An 18422-nucleotide genomic window follows, 5' to 3' on the forward strand; every position below is an offset into this window, starting at 1 on the left:
TACTAGGTAATGTAAATACTAAAAGATGTCTGAACAAACACAGGCCTTATTTAGATATTAGCTTTCTGCAAAAAAAAAAAAAAAAAAAACCGGACAATTGCAGCTGGCAGCCCAACTGCCGGCAATTTTCCATTTTCTTCAGGATTCGGTCACCCACCTTTGCACAGTATTTTTGTGGGACCTGAGAGCAGATCAGACACACCAAATTGCATTCTGAATACGAGGAATGTCCTTCTGATATCAATAATTAATAATAATTGACATTTAACAGTCCTCGAAGTGAACTTTATCAAGCTAATGATATGTATACTTACAATTAGGGGCTATTTTAACGTGCCTCACTGTCACGTTCGTCACGAGATAAAATATTCGTGCAGTGACAATTAACAATCCGTGTAGATATGCTTTAATAGTAGACAATGGTAGAGCCTTTCTTACGGTCACATTCAGGCAAAAATGTCATTTTTTTATTTTTGAAACGCACTCTACTTCATCAACACTTTTATCTCATTGCACGAACGTGACAGTGAGACACGTTAAAATAGCCCCTGCTTACAATGTATGTCTCTTGGGAAACTTCAATACGAAATATCAAAATTTCCATATGATGGTCGGGTTTTCCTCCCCACTATATACACTTTAAGGTCATAGCAGCATAATTATAAAGTCTACTTACTTCTGGGACTGTTGAATGTCAAAACTGTCAATTTTTAATAATTTGCCATAAAATTTGTATTAAATCGCGATTTTCAAAAAATCAAAATTATTTTATATCAGAAGGACATTCCTCGTATTCAGAATGCAGTTTGGTGTACTGATCCCGGTGTCTGATGTGCTCTCAGCTCCACAAAAAAAGAAAGATACTGTGCAAAGTGCAAAAGGGGGTGACCGAGCCCTTAACGGAAATATTTTAACAGTGCACTAAGGTTGACAGTCACTTGCCATAGATACGATAATTATGTTACTCCTGGTTCCAGTCCTTGCGTAGTGTCCATATTATAGATATGTACTCTCCATTGGTGGTATACACTTTTACCTGTGATATACCAATATCAGCAACAGCAATTTCTTCATTACTGGAGTCGACTTCAATGCCACACGCATCAGACAGCTCTCCAGAACAACCCTGAGCACAAATCTGCCTCTCGTCATTCCATGGTCCGGGCACGAGTTCGGCTCTAGGTCCGGCAGTGAGTTGCCTCTGTCCGAAACCTCTGCCTGCTGCTGTTGCTGCCGCCGCTGCTGCTGTCGTTATCTGCATAATATAATAATAATAATAAGTTGGGTCAACTGTCAACAGTCTGAATTATTGGACAGACCATGAGCCCTAAACTATTAAGTTTGAACTTAACCTAGGCTGGGTATTTTTCAACCAACAATGCTTAGATGTGTTCCAAATAAAATAAACAAGCATCAGAGGTCATTGATTACTTGACCGATTTGGGGTCAGAGGTCATTAAGGGGTCATTTATGGTATGAGGCAAATACGTGCAGAATACCTCTTCTCCCACATATACATGTAACGTAGTTCAGTGATGACACTAGCACATGTGTATTGTCAATACTCAGTATCTATATCTCATGTTTACATGGGGTCAAAATTGCAAAGGTCATAACTGGTCAAAACATGCTTTTCAGCTAAAAATTGTACCTTGTCTCACAAATTACGTTGGACAGTGACATGACTGACATTGGCCAGTGTATACATGGTAGGCTATATAGGGTGTTCACAGATTTGAGATCAAATGCCATTAAAGGGTTATTTCCGGTCTGAGACCAAATACTTTCAAAATGCCCTGTCTTCTCTCACAAACCACATGCCACTTGCACACATGTGTCTACGGGGTGTTCATTTGATGTTTATTTGAGTCACAGATCACATAATCGGCTGTGTTCGTGATCTGTGAATATAGTACATCTAATTAATTTAGTTTCTATTATTTCCAACTTGATCTCAAATTATCAATCAACTTCGATGGAATTTTCAGCATTGCTTGTCAAATAGACTGCAAGCATGACCACTCACTGTGCTTGATTGCATCATGTGTGATTAATCAAGGGCTTATAATGTCGCTTAATATTGATCTTGAGATATCGGCAAAAACAGTGTTCAAATTATTCTGTTTTATATTGTTTTCAGCAAGAAAATGATGTAAAAAAACATCTTATTGAAAAGTGCCGACATGTGACCCATTCCCCTTGATCATTGTTTTAGACAAGAATCTTTGTTACCATAATTCGTCGTCCGTATTCCATAGTGGCGTATAGTGGGGCGCCGCGAATAAACAACTTTTCGAGAAAATCGGGTTTGAAGAAATGCCAATTTAAAATCGAGTTGTGTAAATCAGACATTCATTATATTTTGTAAATGATGTGAAATTTCTGTAGTAAACTAAATAGATTTTATTGTTATATATTTTTCAAAAGAAATAAATACATACTTTTGCTGGCAAACTGACAATAAAACTATACGTCACTATGGAAAACGAACAAAACGCAATACCCTAACCTTTTTTCGTATTCCATAGTGGCGTATCGACCATACGCCACTTTTTTATACATTTTTTATAATTATGAAATATCGGCAAAATGAAAAACATCGTATTCCATAGTGGCGTATAGGTCCGATACGCGTACGCCACTATGACATACGATGTTTTTCATTTTTCCGATATTTCATAATTATAAAATGTGTATAAAAAGTGGCGTATGGTCGATACGCCACTATGGAATACGAAAAATGTCACTTTGTAACTATACGCCACATTTAATTAATCAATTACTAATTAATTAGCTAATTATGACTGATGAGACTTAGAAAAATGAAAGAGAACATCATTAAAGACATATGTGCCAATTTTCAAAAAAATGACCAAAAATCACTATACGCCACTATGGAATACAGCCGACGAATTATTACGTTATGAACATGGCGCAGGATTCATATCATTGAAACAAGAGGCATAGGGCGAGATTGAGTCACCCGATGTAATCCTGCTGCCAGTGGGTATGACGTAGTTGTGGAGGCCAAATCGTGACCTTCGACCTGTTTGCTTTATAACTCCAGAGGGGTATGTCACAGATAGGTAAAAGTATACTTTTTCTGGATTGGGAACACGAGGAATAATTTGGGGAACTTTTCAACAGAATTTTGACCTCTGTGTGAACTTTGACCCGCCATATCTCAAAATGCTCAATGCTGACAGAGTTCCAGTAAACTTATTTTTGGTGGTCTTGAGAAGCAATATCCATCAAAAACAAAACTATGGACATCAAAACAAGCTTCTGGGGCAAAATTGAGTTTGGCAGCCGGACTATAGGGGAACTGAGGACAGGAGGCCTTATTTAGGGGCAACCGTCACTCTTTAGTAGTTTTTCCCCAATTACACCCCTGAAATATAGATTTTCCTTACCACGTTGATCACTTCTTCAATAGTAGGTCGTCTGCGCCAATCTTCTTCCCAGCACTGCTTCATCAGATCTTTGATGGGTTGGGGGCAGTCCTCAGGAATGGGTAGTCTTTCCTTCTCGGTGATGACCTTCCAAACTATCACATGCCATTCTAAGCCTTCGAAAGGAACCTTTCCTGTCCGCATCTCCCACAATACTACAGCGAATGCGAAAATGTCGTATTTGGGGGACAGTACGCCTTTTTCTAGGAGCTCAGGTGCCATCCAGCGGTGGGAGGCTCTTTCTGTTACATTTTCGACTGTAGCTGCGAGATTCTTGGCCAATCCAAAATCACCTAGTTTCAAGTTATTCTCTGTCGTTATCATATAATTGGGCGATTTTACGTCTTTGTGAATAATCTGCCTATGTCTTAAGTATTCTAGTGGCCTTGCTGCCTGTTCTGCCCAGTTTAAGAAGTGTTGATCAGAAAGGCATTTCCCTCTGAGGTTGTCCAAGTACGACCGCAATGAACCGCCTTCACATAGCTCTAAGATCAGCATGAACTCCATTTCCTCATCGACAACACCTAGAAGCTTGACTATATTACGATGATCAAGTCCTGACATAATTTCAAGTTCATGTACATCACGCTTTCTTAACTTCTTGGCAGCTATTTCTATGGGACCTTGTGGGCGTTGCCAAGTCATTTGATAGACAGAACCGTATCCTCCTTCACCTAGATCTTTGACATAATTCAAATCGCTTCTCTTGATATGATTTACGGAATGAGATGTCACGTGAGCCATTTTGTTGGAAGTATAAGTTGTTCAAACTGTTGGGATAAAGAATAAATTCAAACTGTATTTCTTCCTCCGTGTATGCACGAAATTGTTATTATACTAGTGTAATGTCTGGCATTATTCACAGTAATAAGATCCCTATTCTTAGCATTTTAAAATACAATATACGTAGTATAATTCCTACTCAAAAGACTTCAATTTACACATAGTGAAGTTATATTGCACAGCAAACATGATTCAACCTTTGCAGTACTTAAACCTGGTTAACAGAAAACTACTCCAGAACAATCAATCGATAAAGTCTAGTCAATCCTCCACATTGAATGGTGCACTGCACTTATGCCCAAATATGGCACTTGCCAATCAATAATCACCCACTTGAAATCCCCTGACTCGCTGCACTGACTAAACTTATGGACAGCTATGGGAGCTGTTTTTGCTGTTATCTGTCATTTACATATCAGGGAGGTACAAACATTTGCAGATACCACACATACGCAGTTTTTAGCCTACATGTAATGTGTACATTATTCTTGATTGACATCAAGTACAAAAAATATCCGTCAAGTGGTTTTGCTTTAATGCCCTTCGGAAGAGAGCGGTCTACAAGTGAGTGATAGTCACTAAAAGTTGCATTCGATTTACACAGGGAATTTTGAAGGCCAATTTTGAGGAGCATATCCCAGAAGCCACACGTACTTGCCATTTTGCTGTAATATCTAATGTATATAAATACTATATAGTCCGGGACTACAGTATCATGTAATAAATGTTTGGAATAGGAATACTACGTATAATGTGACCTGTTCCCACCAAATGGGCGTAAAGTCGCAAGTTGGTAGTTTCGAGACCTCCTATCCTGGGTGTTGAGTTGATATCCTTTGTTTGATACACACCTGTACAAGCCAGTAGTAAATGTTTGTCCTATTCACCATTGCCCCATTCACAAATACATAAAAAAAGAACAGGGGTCTTGAAACTAACAACTCAAAACTACTGACTTTATGCTCATTTCGTGGGAGCATAATTTACAAATGCTGGGGTATAAATATTTACTGTGAATAATGCCACAAATTAAGATTATTATAATACACAATTCGTGCACATTACATCCAGGAACAACCCAAAATGGGCATTAGTTTCGAAAATGGTACAGGAATAAGCGAACATTTAAAAGTACTAATGGAAGTAAATACCGAGTCGAATTTCAATTTGAACATTTTTATATAAATAGTACAAAACGTACCTCTTTTCCTGCATAATGGCATATAATAAGAACGATATATTTTGTTTCCTTGTTGGCAGCGGCAATATAGGTATTGCAAAATGGCGGTTGTTTTTTGTTGAATAAAATTCCCGAAATAGCAAGGTCAAATACGCCTTTGATAAAATAGATAAGGTCATGGCATACGCATTCATGCATCATAGCGATTGTATTGTGCTTTTTGGGGCGTCCGCTACGGCGGGCCCCTTATGTGGCTTGACAAGTGAAAGCGCGCCAGAATAAACATATAAAAATGAGTCTCAAATTATATTGCATGCCATTGTAATTTGTATTGTCAACACTTTTTATAATAAACACATCAAAAGAAATAAGTCCCCCTCTGAAAATTTCGTCATAACATCGTAAAGTAAAACTTTGTACCAATAAAAGTTACTTAGAAATAATTATATGATTGTTTACTAAGTGTTTTGTGAAAATGAAAGATGTCCATGACTTCATGGCTGAATGAACCTAAATTGAAGACAAAAACTGCCCTTTCCAAAAGTCACAAAGTAGGCCTATGCTTGTTAACTGCAAGGCGTATTGGGACAAGGAATTAGGATTAGGACAAGGGGATTTACATGGCTGAATGATCAAGAATCGATACACATTACAGTAAATGTTCACTTGGTGAGGATTTTAAACTGCACTCAAACACATGGGGTTTTCCATTAGTAACAAGCCATGAATCAACTTTTGTAACAAGCATAGGCCTACTTTGTGACTTTTGAAAAGGGCAGTTTTTGCCTTCAATTTAAGCTCATTCAGCCCTGAAGTCATGGAAATCTCTCATTTTCACACAGCACTTAGAAAACAGTCATATAATTATTTCAAGTTAGTTTTATTGGTACAAAACGAAACCTTACAATGTTATGACGACATGTTCAGAGGGGGACTTATTTCTTTTGATGTGTTTTGACATACATCTGTACGGTACATCACTTTTATCAGTTGTGCCTTACCCTTTTCATGCGGACACAGTATATATCTTGTACTAAAATTTATTTAAGCTTAAACTATTAAGAAAATGTCTCGCTTACTATATTACAACAGCTGTTACAAGCTCTCCTTATCCTCGGTACGCTGCCAATAATATCGCGTATCGTCCATCACTAAAATCCAAATCTTACGCGTATAAGAAGTCGTGGGTGTTACAAATCCCATAACATCTTTATATATTAATGGTCGAACTTTGTTAGGCGTGAGATGATTGGCTGTTTGTGGTTTCTTACTCTGTGATTCGTCAATTTGAGAATCCCACTTCATTCTTACACGTATAAAATGCAATCTTATACTTGGCCATTTCTCGTCGGTTGCTTCCTTGGTAGCTGACGTACTATAGATTGCGCTCTTAGTAACTGAGTAAATCAGCTGTTTAGCTGCGATATGCATTTTTAATAAACCTTGAATAATAAAATAATAAAAATAATAATGAAGCAACCGACGAGAAAGGTCAAAACTGATCATTCAATTAGAGAAAGTGCTGTGATAAAGCCCGAAACGTCATTGGGGTATGTCAACATCACCTTTTCTTGGATTTGTTTAAGAACATTTTATATAATTGTATTTGGACAATTCTGATGAATCTATTTGTGAATAAATATATTTACATTTTATATTTGCATAAAAAATTAAAAAGTTGTTTCTAGATGCTTTTAGGATTTTTCTCATTTTTTCATTATTGCGCCTTCAAAATAGCAACTCTACGCCATTTTCCAACCAGTTTGCATGCAATTTTCAAAGATTGTGAATTTTGATATTTTGTAAATTTAAATTTTTTAATTAGTTTTCCGTCGTGGTGTTTTGGCGCTTTCTGTTGAGCCAAAAATCCTCCTTGTTGACATTTTTTTCCCGATATTTTGACAAATCTGCATTGTTTTGAAAAAATCTAATTCCACATTTTTTTTGTAAATAATTTTATCTTTCAAATTAAATTTAAAAAAACAGCTCTCTAGCATATGTGACCGTACAACACGAATGAGCAGTAAAGTCGGTCCGGCCAATTTTGTTCTGACCGCCAGTTGCATGTACACTGTACAGTGTACATTATACAGGTATGGCCCCCTGTTCATAGGACCTACGGCTTAACGTTCCCTCCGAAGGACGGAGTACTTTCATTATCTGATTCTAAATGTACCATGGGGAGAGTGGAATTCTGAATTTAATATACATTATGTTGCCAATTAATTTGGGACTTTTTCCAAGTCAATATCCCAGCAATCGCCACCGTGCAAAATTGAATGTTGCTGACATTTTGCTGGTAATCACCAGTTTTTCTTTTCTTTGGGGGGTGGTATCCCACAGCAAATTTATTGACTCAGAGTTCGCACATTACCCCACTCCTGGTAATTTTACCCAAAGCGACATTCACCAGCGCATTACTGTAATATCATTGTATTTAGGTGAAGTAGGGGTATATTGAAGGGTATGACTAACCAATGAGGTGATCATTTGTGACCGTACACGACGAATGAGCCGTAAATTTCCTACCCGGTCAATTTTGTTTTATTTCGTGTTTAGAAAATATCATAAGCTTTAAAATGGTATATCATTTGACTTCAAACGATATCCAGAAGCGGGGTTATGGTTTGTTGAACTTTGCTCTTTCAACAAAATGGTACCTTTTTCGGTTCTACATGCGTCTCCTATTCCACATTGCTGGTAACATATATCAAACAGTCGTAATTGGCGGTCATTTTAAATCATCCCAAGTCAACAAAGAAAGCCGTAACTCACTATGACCAGCTTGGCTCCTTACTTTGGTCTTCAAAAATCAATATGTCTCTTGTTTTCTTTTGAATTTTGTCATGATTAATGGACTCTATCTTCTAAAGTGCCCTGGCAATTTTATGTTCATTTTGTGAGAGCATGTGATTGTGGGTTGAGGCTTTCTAGCTCTCAACCCTCGATATGTATAAAATAATATATGAATATTAACCCTAGAACTACGAGGGGGGACCAACCCCCCCCCCGATTTGTTATCCGTCATAAAAAAAGCGCACAAGTTTACGCCCAAACGACCTAAGTTAATCGTAGATCCATCCTTTGCGCTCATTTTAAGGATACAATCTTTACACCAGCGCTTAAATACCTGGTAGGACCGGCCATCAAAGATGACCATAGAGGGAAGGAGGGGGGGTGAGGCCCACAGTTGGTTATTACAGTAAAATCAATGATTTTCATTTCGCTCTTGTGAAATCGTGTCTGGCTCGAAATACCGGGACTAAATTGATCCAAAATTGCAATAATTATGCATCTTCCTTTGCCTAGATTTTGTCGTAATTTTGACGCATTTTAGAGCTAAAATATAATTGTTTTCTGCGCTTCGCCCGCATTTGTCCTGGTAAAGACTTTTTAGTGACTCAAGAATATGGTTTTGAAAATATCGAAACAAGGTGATGCCATGGTCATGCGATGGGGGTGACGAAGGGGAGAACCATTGAAACTCGGCATGAGGTAGTCATGGTAGTCGGCTTTTTTGTTATTTTCTTCAATATTTTATTCGTGACAATAAAGTACAGGTATTGTTACGAGTCGTTAATGACTCAAGGCAAAAACCCTTTTCCCCAAATTCAGAATGCACAACAAAACACACTGTTTAATTAAGTTAACAATGCCTGAGTCTTTTTAATCGAAAGTGCGATATGATATGTAATGATCTGATACATACACATAAGTACATGCAATCATATGTACATCTATTGCGAATGTTTAATAATGTACGTTACTTAGCCAGCAGCATTCTTCTTGTTGCTGTTTATCGATTTTCTTGATGAATATCCTGATTCACTTGCCCTGCGAAAATCACTGATCAGTGAAATCCACTGAAGACTTTTATATCCTTTGCATAAAATCCTCGCACAGTCGATTATCTCCAAAATGGTGCTATTTTCACCTTCCACACAATTTCTAATGAAAAACAGGTCTGCATTCAGCAGTTGTCCCCCTGTTTCGACTTATATTCGAAATGTTGGCATTGTCCCAATTGATAACATGGTTTTGCTGGACCGCATGATCCGCAATGGCCGACTTTGACTGTTCACTCGCAGATTGCTTGCGGGTTGGACGAGTGTAGTTTGTTTTGGTCTTGGACACCCTGGTAGTTTCTTTTTGGTGTAGTCGTGTTTCAAATTTGCGGCCCGTCTCACCGACATAGGAATGTTCGCGCATGGAATCTCGTATACACAATCGGTGGTGCTGAGAGGATCGAGTCAAAGTCGGCCATTGCGGATCATGCGGTCCAGCAAAACCATGTTATCAATTGGGACAATGCCAAAATTCTTTGTAAGGAAGATGACGCCAATACAAGAAGAATTAAAGAATCCATTTGGATCAGGAGACGAGGTCCGAACGTCATGAACAGAGACGAGGGGGCCCACTTCCTTAGTCACGTGTATGATCCTCTCCTGGCTGATTTTTCCCAACTTTCTAACGCACATCACCGTGAGCGATATACGAGTTTGGTCAGAATTTCCGTTTTGATTTCACCATTTTTTACTGCCGGCTGAAAAATTTTCAAAATCAACGCGTGAAATCTAAGGCTAACAGTAACACTAGCATTGTGGACCGGAAGTGTAGATCTGCAACCATCATTCTGATGATGCCTATCGACCATGATAGGCGAAGCCGTCAAATAGTGAGTTTACTTTTGGTTTTGTTTCAATGAAATCTTCTATAATAAGGCATACACATAGTTTTAGTACCGCAATTTCAAATTATTACACTTATACTTAAATTCTAGACATTTCATTTAATTACCATCAGCCGCTCCGCAGCTTCGAACTCACGGCTCACCGCTTTGGCTAGTATCACGTATACCATACGTCCAGCGCCTTAGACCGCTCGACCACGAAGAACTTGATAGTGTCATCGTGAAAATTTATACCTATAATATTAATAAATCGCAACTTCATTACTGCATCATATTTTGGAATTTTATCTGCTTAAAACATTAATGTGAATTATAATAAAGCTACCATTATTTATATTGTTGAATTCTCAAGCGCATAGAGACAATTAATACGAGGGTCCTATGAATAGGCCTACATACACAATACATAAAATCGATTTTGATATCGGCCATGTGCTCTGCTGTGCATGTGGTTTCCCGCAGTTGCGGAAGTTGTATTACGAAGTGCATCCGAACTCCATTTTGAAGCAAATGATTTTGACAAGGCATTGGATTGTTCCAGTTTGCATCCTAAATCCACATTAGACCCCTAATTTTATTTACAAAATCAAAAGATTAGATTATCATAACAACAAAACGGTAATCTTTTGTCGGGTCTAATGTGAAAATTACCTTAAAAAAATGCAGTTTTTACAGAATTAATTTTCACTTAATTCCAAAAAAAAAAAAATGGCGTATATAAGATTGAAATAAATTCTCTACCTTCTATACTAGATCAATTGTGACGCAAGTTGTTATCAAAAATTGTTGTGATAGATGTACAGTTAATATTCATATTATCCATTACCTATCTGATGGTACAGTTTTTACAAAGAAAATATTTATTTGAAAAACCTGCCACTCGGCTTTTTCCGGAAAGGTCACAGGGTCGCCGTGACCTGTGCAATAATTACAATTAAAATTTTTCTTATTCTAACAGCAAGCGTTTCTAGAATATATTATGGCGAAATGTGGTGTAGTTTATTACGATATTACGTAAGTAATAGAATTGATATGTTTGAGTGATATAAATCAAATATTATTAGCTGTCTTAATTTCGTGTAATGGTCCAATTATAATCACTCGATTTGTTTTGGCTCGTGGAATAGAACAATTTGTCCTTTCAACTCGTGAGTATATTTCAACCAAGACACCCACAGACAGTTTAATAATATTTGTATACTCTGCCATCCCTATCAACATATGAAATCGGAACGTCCACAAGGACTTACACTTAGTATAGGGTCGTCTATGGCCTGGTTGACGACACCCGCAATCATGCGATTATCCAATCAGATTTTGTTTACAAGGTATACCACGCACACTGAATAAGAATAAACATTAAAATACAGTCTGTCTTGTACTGGTAGTCGCATCCTTTACCATGTTTACATAACGTCATATTTTACAAAGTAAACACTTTTACTGAACCGGCAAAATCGGACACCAATAACTCCTTGCCATCTTCTGATATGGCAACACCCACGGGATCTGTATTTGATATTGGAATGTCACCCATATATTTGCCAAATTCAGAGTAGCACAGCATGCTGGATGTTGAACGATTAGCAATGATGATAATGTCTTCATAACAGAAAACCCCAGATGGATCCCATTCAGACTCGTCAAAAGGATGCTTGAGAGTGTGCATCACCTGTCCTGCTTTACTCACTATCTGTGGCTGTTCTTCCCAGTCACCCACCACAACAATTGTATCTTCGGATGTCACTGCAATATACCTGGGTGAAACACCTATCTTAATGCTGCTGATATAGGTACCACCATTCTTATGCATATTAATACGCTTATTTTTACAGTCCCCTACTAGTAGATACCCATCATGATCCATTGCAAGGCCATACAGGCAAGATGAACCAGGTACTGCCTCTGGACATGATGACATCCATTGACATTTAAACTTTCCCATTGCGTCATAGCATTTAATATGCTTAAGAAGAGTAACGAAATAGGTTGTACCCTGTGGATTGACAACAACTTGCCATGGTTTTGATTTTTCTCCTGGGTCCGGCAGTCCATGAGTACATGTATTGTCCATACTAAATTTGTACTTTCCATTACCGGTATAGACTATTACCTGCGATGTGAAGTGGTCAGCAACAGCAATATCCCTGTTACTAGAATTGACGACAATACTCCATCCACTGGACAGAGTACCATGATTATCCTGATGACCGAACTGCCTCTCCAGTTTCCATGATCCGACGATGAATTTCTGCTGTTTGAACAACATGCTGGAATCTGTAGATACTGCTGCTGCTGTTGTAATCTGCAAGAATGCAAAAGCGTGAACATTTGAACATGTCAATAAATAAAATAATGAAATATATAATGATGATAAAATAACATAACATGTGAAAGATAAGAGAGTAAATTGCATTTTAAGGATCAGTGACACGTTGCAATGATACGCATTAATTTTTAATTTAATATACGATCTATAAAACAGTTAATCATTTAACGATACAGCATAAATATTAATGCGCAAAGCTAGAAAATGATCAAGAACCTGAAAATACCTTGACATATTGCCCTGGATGTAAAATAACAAATTGGGGGTAAAGCTACCAAGCTTATAATTGTTTAGGTGTTAACAAAACAAAATAAATGATTTGTGGTGTAGAACATATTTATGCTTCACAAATTTTGTAATGTGAATCTCACCTAAGAGTTGTTGATATCAAGCATCTTGTAAACAAATAACCTAGTCTTCTAGGCTATTTTAGTTGAGATCCATACACCCCCTATTGATGACATGACCTCAATATTCCACACACAGGTGGTGTAAATTTCAAATGAAATTACATGGAATCTACATCTCCAGTTTAGATTAGGGTCGTGTCTTCCATAGTATTGGCTTTGCTCCATCGATGTAGATATTTTTCTTAATGTGTCATTAGACGTGAACACATCCCTTCCTCATTAAACTGAAATTAAGTCAATACATAATTTTATCATCCCCATTATGATTATGCTAGCTAGCTCTGTACAATGTGCACTTTCTTAACAATACTAAAGGTGAGCGTCATCCGATGTGGGAGGCAAGGAAAGGGCAGACCCGATTGAGTGGTACGGCACTTTTTGTACGCCTTGCACCCCCTCCCAACCAAAAAAAATGACGCTAGCGTTATGCTTCTGAAATAAATTTTCCTTACCACCTTTATCACTTCTTCAATAGCAGGTCGTTTGCGCCAATCTTCTTCCCAGCATTGTTTCATCAGATCCTGGATTGCTTGGGGGCAATCTTCAGGAATGGGTAGTCTTTCCTTTTTGCTTATGACCTTCAAAACTATCACCTGCCATTCTAAGCCTTCAAAGGGAACCTTCCCTGTCCGCATCTCCCACAATACTACGGCGAATGCGAAAATATCGTACTTAGGGGATAGTATGCCTTTTTCTAGGAGCTCAGGCGCCATCCAGCGGTGGGTGGCTCTTTCTGTTGCATTTCCAACGGTATCTGCGGCATTCTTGGCCAATCCAAAATCACCTAGTTTCAAGTTATTCTCTGCCGTTATCATATAATTGGGCGATTTTACGTCTTTGTGAATAATCTGCTTTTGTCTCAGGTATTCTAGTGGCCTTGCTGCTTGCTCTGCCCAGTCTAAGAAGTGCTTATCTGAAAGCTGTTTCCCTTGAAGGTTGTCCAAATAGGACCGCAATGAACCACCTTCACATAGCTCCAAGATTAGCATGAATTCCATTTCCTCATCGACAACACCCAGAAGCTTGACTATATTAGGATGGTCAAGACCAGACATAACTTCCAGTTCATGTACATCACGCTTTCTTAACTTCTTTGCAGCTATTTCTATGCGACCTTGAGGACGTTTCCAAGTCATTTGATAGACAGAACCGTATCCACCTTCACCGAGCTCTTTGACATACTTCAAATCGCTTCTCTTGACATGGTTTACGTAAGTAGACATTTTGTACAGAAGCTAGATTCGCCCAAACTGCTGTAGAAATAACAAATATAAACATAGTTACTTATTAGTTATTAACTTACTGAACGATACCAAAACGGGTGAGTAAGATGTAACACAAAATGAGTTTCCTGTATATAGATGTGTGAAACATCTTGCAGCAAAACATATTTCTGTTCCTTAATAAATATCTCATCTGTAAATTGCACAATGTCATTGTATGTATAAATTGTTTGTGTTGACGTTTGGTGTTTGCAAACTTCGTACATGTTCTTCCTAAAAATAGGGAAAATGGTCATACAGATCTATATAAATAGAATATTACATAATTATGATACATTTCAGAGATATGATTGTTCAAGCTATTCGCGCAATGATTTCAACAATCTACAATTGCAATTTTAGGAACAACATAATGTACTGTAATATCTGTATCATGCAAAGATCCAAATATCATTTGTGTGATCAATAGACAAATATCACTTTTATATGTACCATTTAAAGACGGCAGCGATTGAAGAACGATTTGATGGACTCTGCGTTGGTACAGGTGCATATTAAATAATGCAACTTTATCTGACTTATACAGGGTGTCCAAAAAAGGCCCCTCATTGCGCCCTCTATTTCTCCTATTTCTGTAAAGAAACCTTTAATCGTTAGCTTTAATAAACAATTATTTCAATCGGCTCACAACTTTTGAAGATATGCCCTTTTGAATAAAGGTACCCGTTTTGCACTCTGTCCACGGATAGCAAACAGAGTGGTTGGGATGGCTCATGCTGTGGAGTGGCCTGCACGATCACCAGACCTCACACCACTTTTTTTTTTTTTTTTTGTGGCAAAATCCAAGATCTTCGCAAACGTATTACTGAATGCATTCACAAGTATCCGGCGCACAGGGCAGAGCAGCCCAGTAAACTCACTTCAGAAGAACCAAAGACAACCCAAACAGCCTTTTAGGGCTACCTTTTGTCCTAAAAAGAGAAATGACTTATGTTGTAAATAAAAAAAGAAAGCAAGAAACAACAAAGTAAGAAAGTAAGAAACATAATAAAACAAAAGGCCAAGAAAAAATAAGTAATTGCAAGTAAAGCAAAGGAAGTCCCATTCGGCATCCATTTTACCCACAAATTAATGACACTATTAACAAAATCCATTGCCCATAAACCCACTGGTAAAGCCCATTCCATAAATAAAGTTATTTTATAAAGTTATCATTGAGGAATGTTTGCTATTCATGCATGGTATGTGTACTCCTTTTCAATCTTTGAAGTAGCCACACCTTCTCCGTGGACAGAGTGAAAACGGGTACATTTCTTTAAAAGAGCATATCTTCAAAAGTTGTGAGCCGATTGATATAATTGTTTTGGTTTATTAAAGCTAACAACTCAAGGTTTCTTAACATATAGTTGATCAACTTTTCAGAAATAGGAGAAAAAGAGGGTGCAACGAGGGTCCTCTTTTTTTGGGACACCATGTAGCACAAGACCTGATATTAAAAATGCGTAGGATGGGTCGGAAGTTATTCCCCAATTGAAGCAACACTGGGCAGAAAACCACATAACTTTAAATACTTTCCAATTTCCCCGAATGGGCGCATCATTATAACTAGTGTCTCGAAAAGGTAACGTAGTAAATAAACTGCATTTTGCGGCGGTACAATAAACCGATGTAAGCTTTTACATTTATTTATCCTTCTTGTAAGTCACGTCTGCTAAGTTTCATCTTGAAAGCACCTTATAACTTATGAGTGCGAGTTGACAGGGTGTCAAAAGCGACTAAACCATCAAAATATTGCACAAGCTGAACACAAACACACCTATGATTTTACACATGTTCTGTATTACTTTCTTTTGTTCTTATTTTTGTAGGAAAGAATGCTAAGTTTTTTAAACTGTTGAGGTACATGCTGTTCAAAACGATTAGTTATGTTGTTTATTGAAAAGAGTGGCTTTAAATGGTTAATATCAACAAATTAAATGTGGATCCTATGTTAATTTTTGATTTGGCAGTCATGTCCAAATCACTTGAAACAGAAGGGTACCAACACTTTTGATACAGCCTGTATGATCAATAAATTTAACTGCAAACGTTACTTTCAATCCAAATGACACTTAAATAAGTGTATGCTATAAAGTTTGGAGGGGAGTCAATTTAGGCATTTGTTATACGGAGGGTCTTGGTAGAATGTGTGGGTGTCATTTTTATGCGGATCAGTTCCCGGTAGACCCCACCCCCCGTACATAGAGTCTGAATGACACTGTAACATTACGAAAAATAAATCGAATCGCATCCGTGAATTTAACAGCTACCAGTTAAATGGCTATTCTGTGATATGTATGGACAAATATTCATAATGTACGTTATAAAATAGTGTCAAAACCTTTATGGTTACCGTGAAATGCTTTTGTTGTTCATTTTAAACGATGTTAAATGCAATCAAGCATTGCCATAATGATATTGGAGGGCGGGCTAGTGTAGTTGTCTTCTCACTCGCTTCTCACCACTGTGGCCCGGGTTCAATTCCCTGCGGTGCCACATGTGAGTTTGGTTGCCGATCCATGCTCGTCCTCGCAGGTTTTTCTCCGGGTGCTCCGGTTTTCCTCCTGCTTCTAAAATCGGACCTCTTCCCATATCCCTGTCCCGTCATATCTGGAGGCATCCCTTGAATTTAGTAGCCTCTGAGCACTATTGGGTTTAGCCTGGCTTCGGCCGAATGTTATAAATAAATAAATAAATAAAATATTGTACATTTTGAATTTTTTCATTTACCACAGACTCCGCAGGGGGTGGGGGTCAGACCCTATGTACAGGGTCGACTGATTCCAAAAATGTTGTTACCCATGACATTCTACCAACCCCTTCCATAACTTTAAATTCCAGAAATTCCTATTTAAAGATGTAAATGAAATAATTTCTGACAACTTCAAGCTTTTCAAGCACTTGTAAATAGTTAAAAACGTACCTGCTTTCTAACTGGCCTGACTGGCATATATAAATTATAAATCAGAACGGCATACTTCGTTTTCTTGTTGGACGTACACTTTATTGTAGGTATTGCAAGATGGCGGGTGTACTGATAACTTCCTCAAACAGCAAGGTAATATACCTGTGATATGATAGACTAGGACTAGGTCAAGTGAGTTGCATTCATGCATAGCTAAATGTATTGTGATCGTTGTGTGCTAAGTGTTCAAGGGAACTTTTTCTAACCAAATTAAATGAATTGCAATATTTTGCTAAATCTAAGCTAATAATGTAATAATGATCTGTACCATAATAACGGAACACGGGAGCACAGTGTTATAACTGCCATTTCTTAGGGGCTTTGCAATAATTATGAACCCCAGGTGGTACATTTTCCAAACGGCGTCCCAAAAATGCCCCTCTATTTTTATCACCCCCCCCTATGTTCGTCTTTGATGGCCGGTCCTACCCTCGGGTAAGGTGCTGGGGTAAACATTTTATCACTAAAATGAGCGAAAAGGATGGATCAACGATTAGCTTAGGTCGTTTGGGCATAAACACGCGCGTTTTTTTTTGGGGGGTGGGTGGTATAGGGCTAATTGAAAAGAGAAAATTGGATGTAAGTTGTTTTGAAACAAAACAATTTTAAGAACTACATACTTTTTCACAACTTTTGTATACATATGTGAAGTGGTGTTTCTATTAACCCTTTGCTAAGGGAACAAATCAAAAGTTCGAGGACGTCTTATTATACAAACGATAGTGCTTTCGTTAGGAGGATGACAACCTCCCTCTAACGTACGTTTGAAATGTTGAAAATTCCAACCCGAAAGATATTTGACCGATATTTTAACCATTTTTTTTTTACTTTTTACAAACATAATTGTACTTTTTGACGGCCTAACGAAAGGATTTTCGTTCATAGGACATGTAGGACGTCATCGAACTTACTTTTGGTTTGTTTCCTAATATAGAATAAGATATACATGCAAGACAGCTTTTAGCAGGAACATGTATGGATATAACTTGTTTTGCAGCAACACGTTTAGTGTTGCAGTGGTTGTAAAGAGTGTTAACACATAATAATTTATGGTAAATGCACCTCATGTTACACCACAATGAAATAATTTAAACATAAATTTAAATTGTATTGCACTTCAATTCTTCATAATTAAATGCTGTAAATAATATTTGTACGGCAAAGTTAAAATGTTGAAATCAAACAACAGGCAATGAATCATGCATTCTGCCACCATGTACTTATTATATTTCTAATGGTTTTATTTATTTACTTGTGAGGGCGTGGAATATACAATCCATGTCCAGAGGGGTCTAGTCATCGCGTCTTTCATTGAGATTATTGAATTGAATATATGAATACAAAAGCCACC

The 18422-nt window shown here is 37.6% G+C and overlaps 2 protein-coding genes across 3 annotated transcripts; both read right to left on the bottom strand.

Annotated features, from left to right (window-relative positions):
• Positions 1-263: 263 nt before the first annotated feature.
• On the bottom strand, positions 264-5552 carry LOC140140072 (mitogen-activated protein kinase kinase kinase 20-like). Its single transcript, XM_072161891.1, has 3 exons — positions 5437-5552; positions 3414-4222; positions 264-1255 (listed from the first exon to the last, which is right to left on the bottom strand). Exons 2-3 carry the CDS (start codon positions 4194-4196, stop codon positions 962-964), a joined length of 1077 nt encoding a protein of 358 aa, XP_072017992.1. The 5' UTR covers positions 4197-4222; positions 5437-5552; the 3' UTR covers positions 264-961.
• A 5556-nt stretch (positions 5553-11108) lies between these two features.
• LOC140140070 (tyrosine-protein kinase ABL1-like) lies at positions 11109-17173 on the bottom strand. Of its 2 annotated transcripts, none has more exons than XM_072161887.1 (3): positions 17030-17173; positions 13297-14094; positions 11109-12410 (listed from the first exon to the last, which is right to left on the bottom strand). In XM_072161887.1, exons 2-3 carry the CDS (start codon positions 14065-14067, stop codon positions 11529-11531), a joined length of 1653 nt encoding a protein of 550 aa, XP_072017988.1. In that variant the 5' UTR covers positions 14068-14094; positions 17030-17173; the 3' UTR covers positions 11109-11528. The 2 variants fall into 2 exon arrangements, with proteins under 2 accessions (XP_072017988.1, XP_072017987.1); XM_072161886.1 differs by having other exon boundaries at positions 13297-14097; positions 17030-17172.
• Between the last annotated feature and the right edge of the window lie 1249 nt (positions 17174-18422).

This window comes from Amphiura filiformis, chromosome 18 (assembly GCF_039555335.1).
Source record: "Amphiura filiformis chromosome 18, Afil_fr2py, whole genome shotgun sequence".
Taxonomy (NCBI): Eukaryota; Metazoa; Echinodermata; class Ophiuroidea; order Amphilepidida; family Amphiuridae; genus Amphiura; species Amphiura filiformis.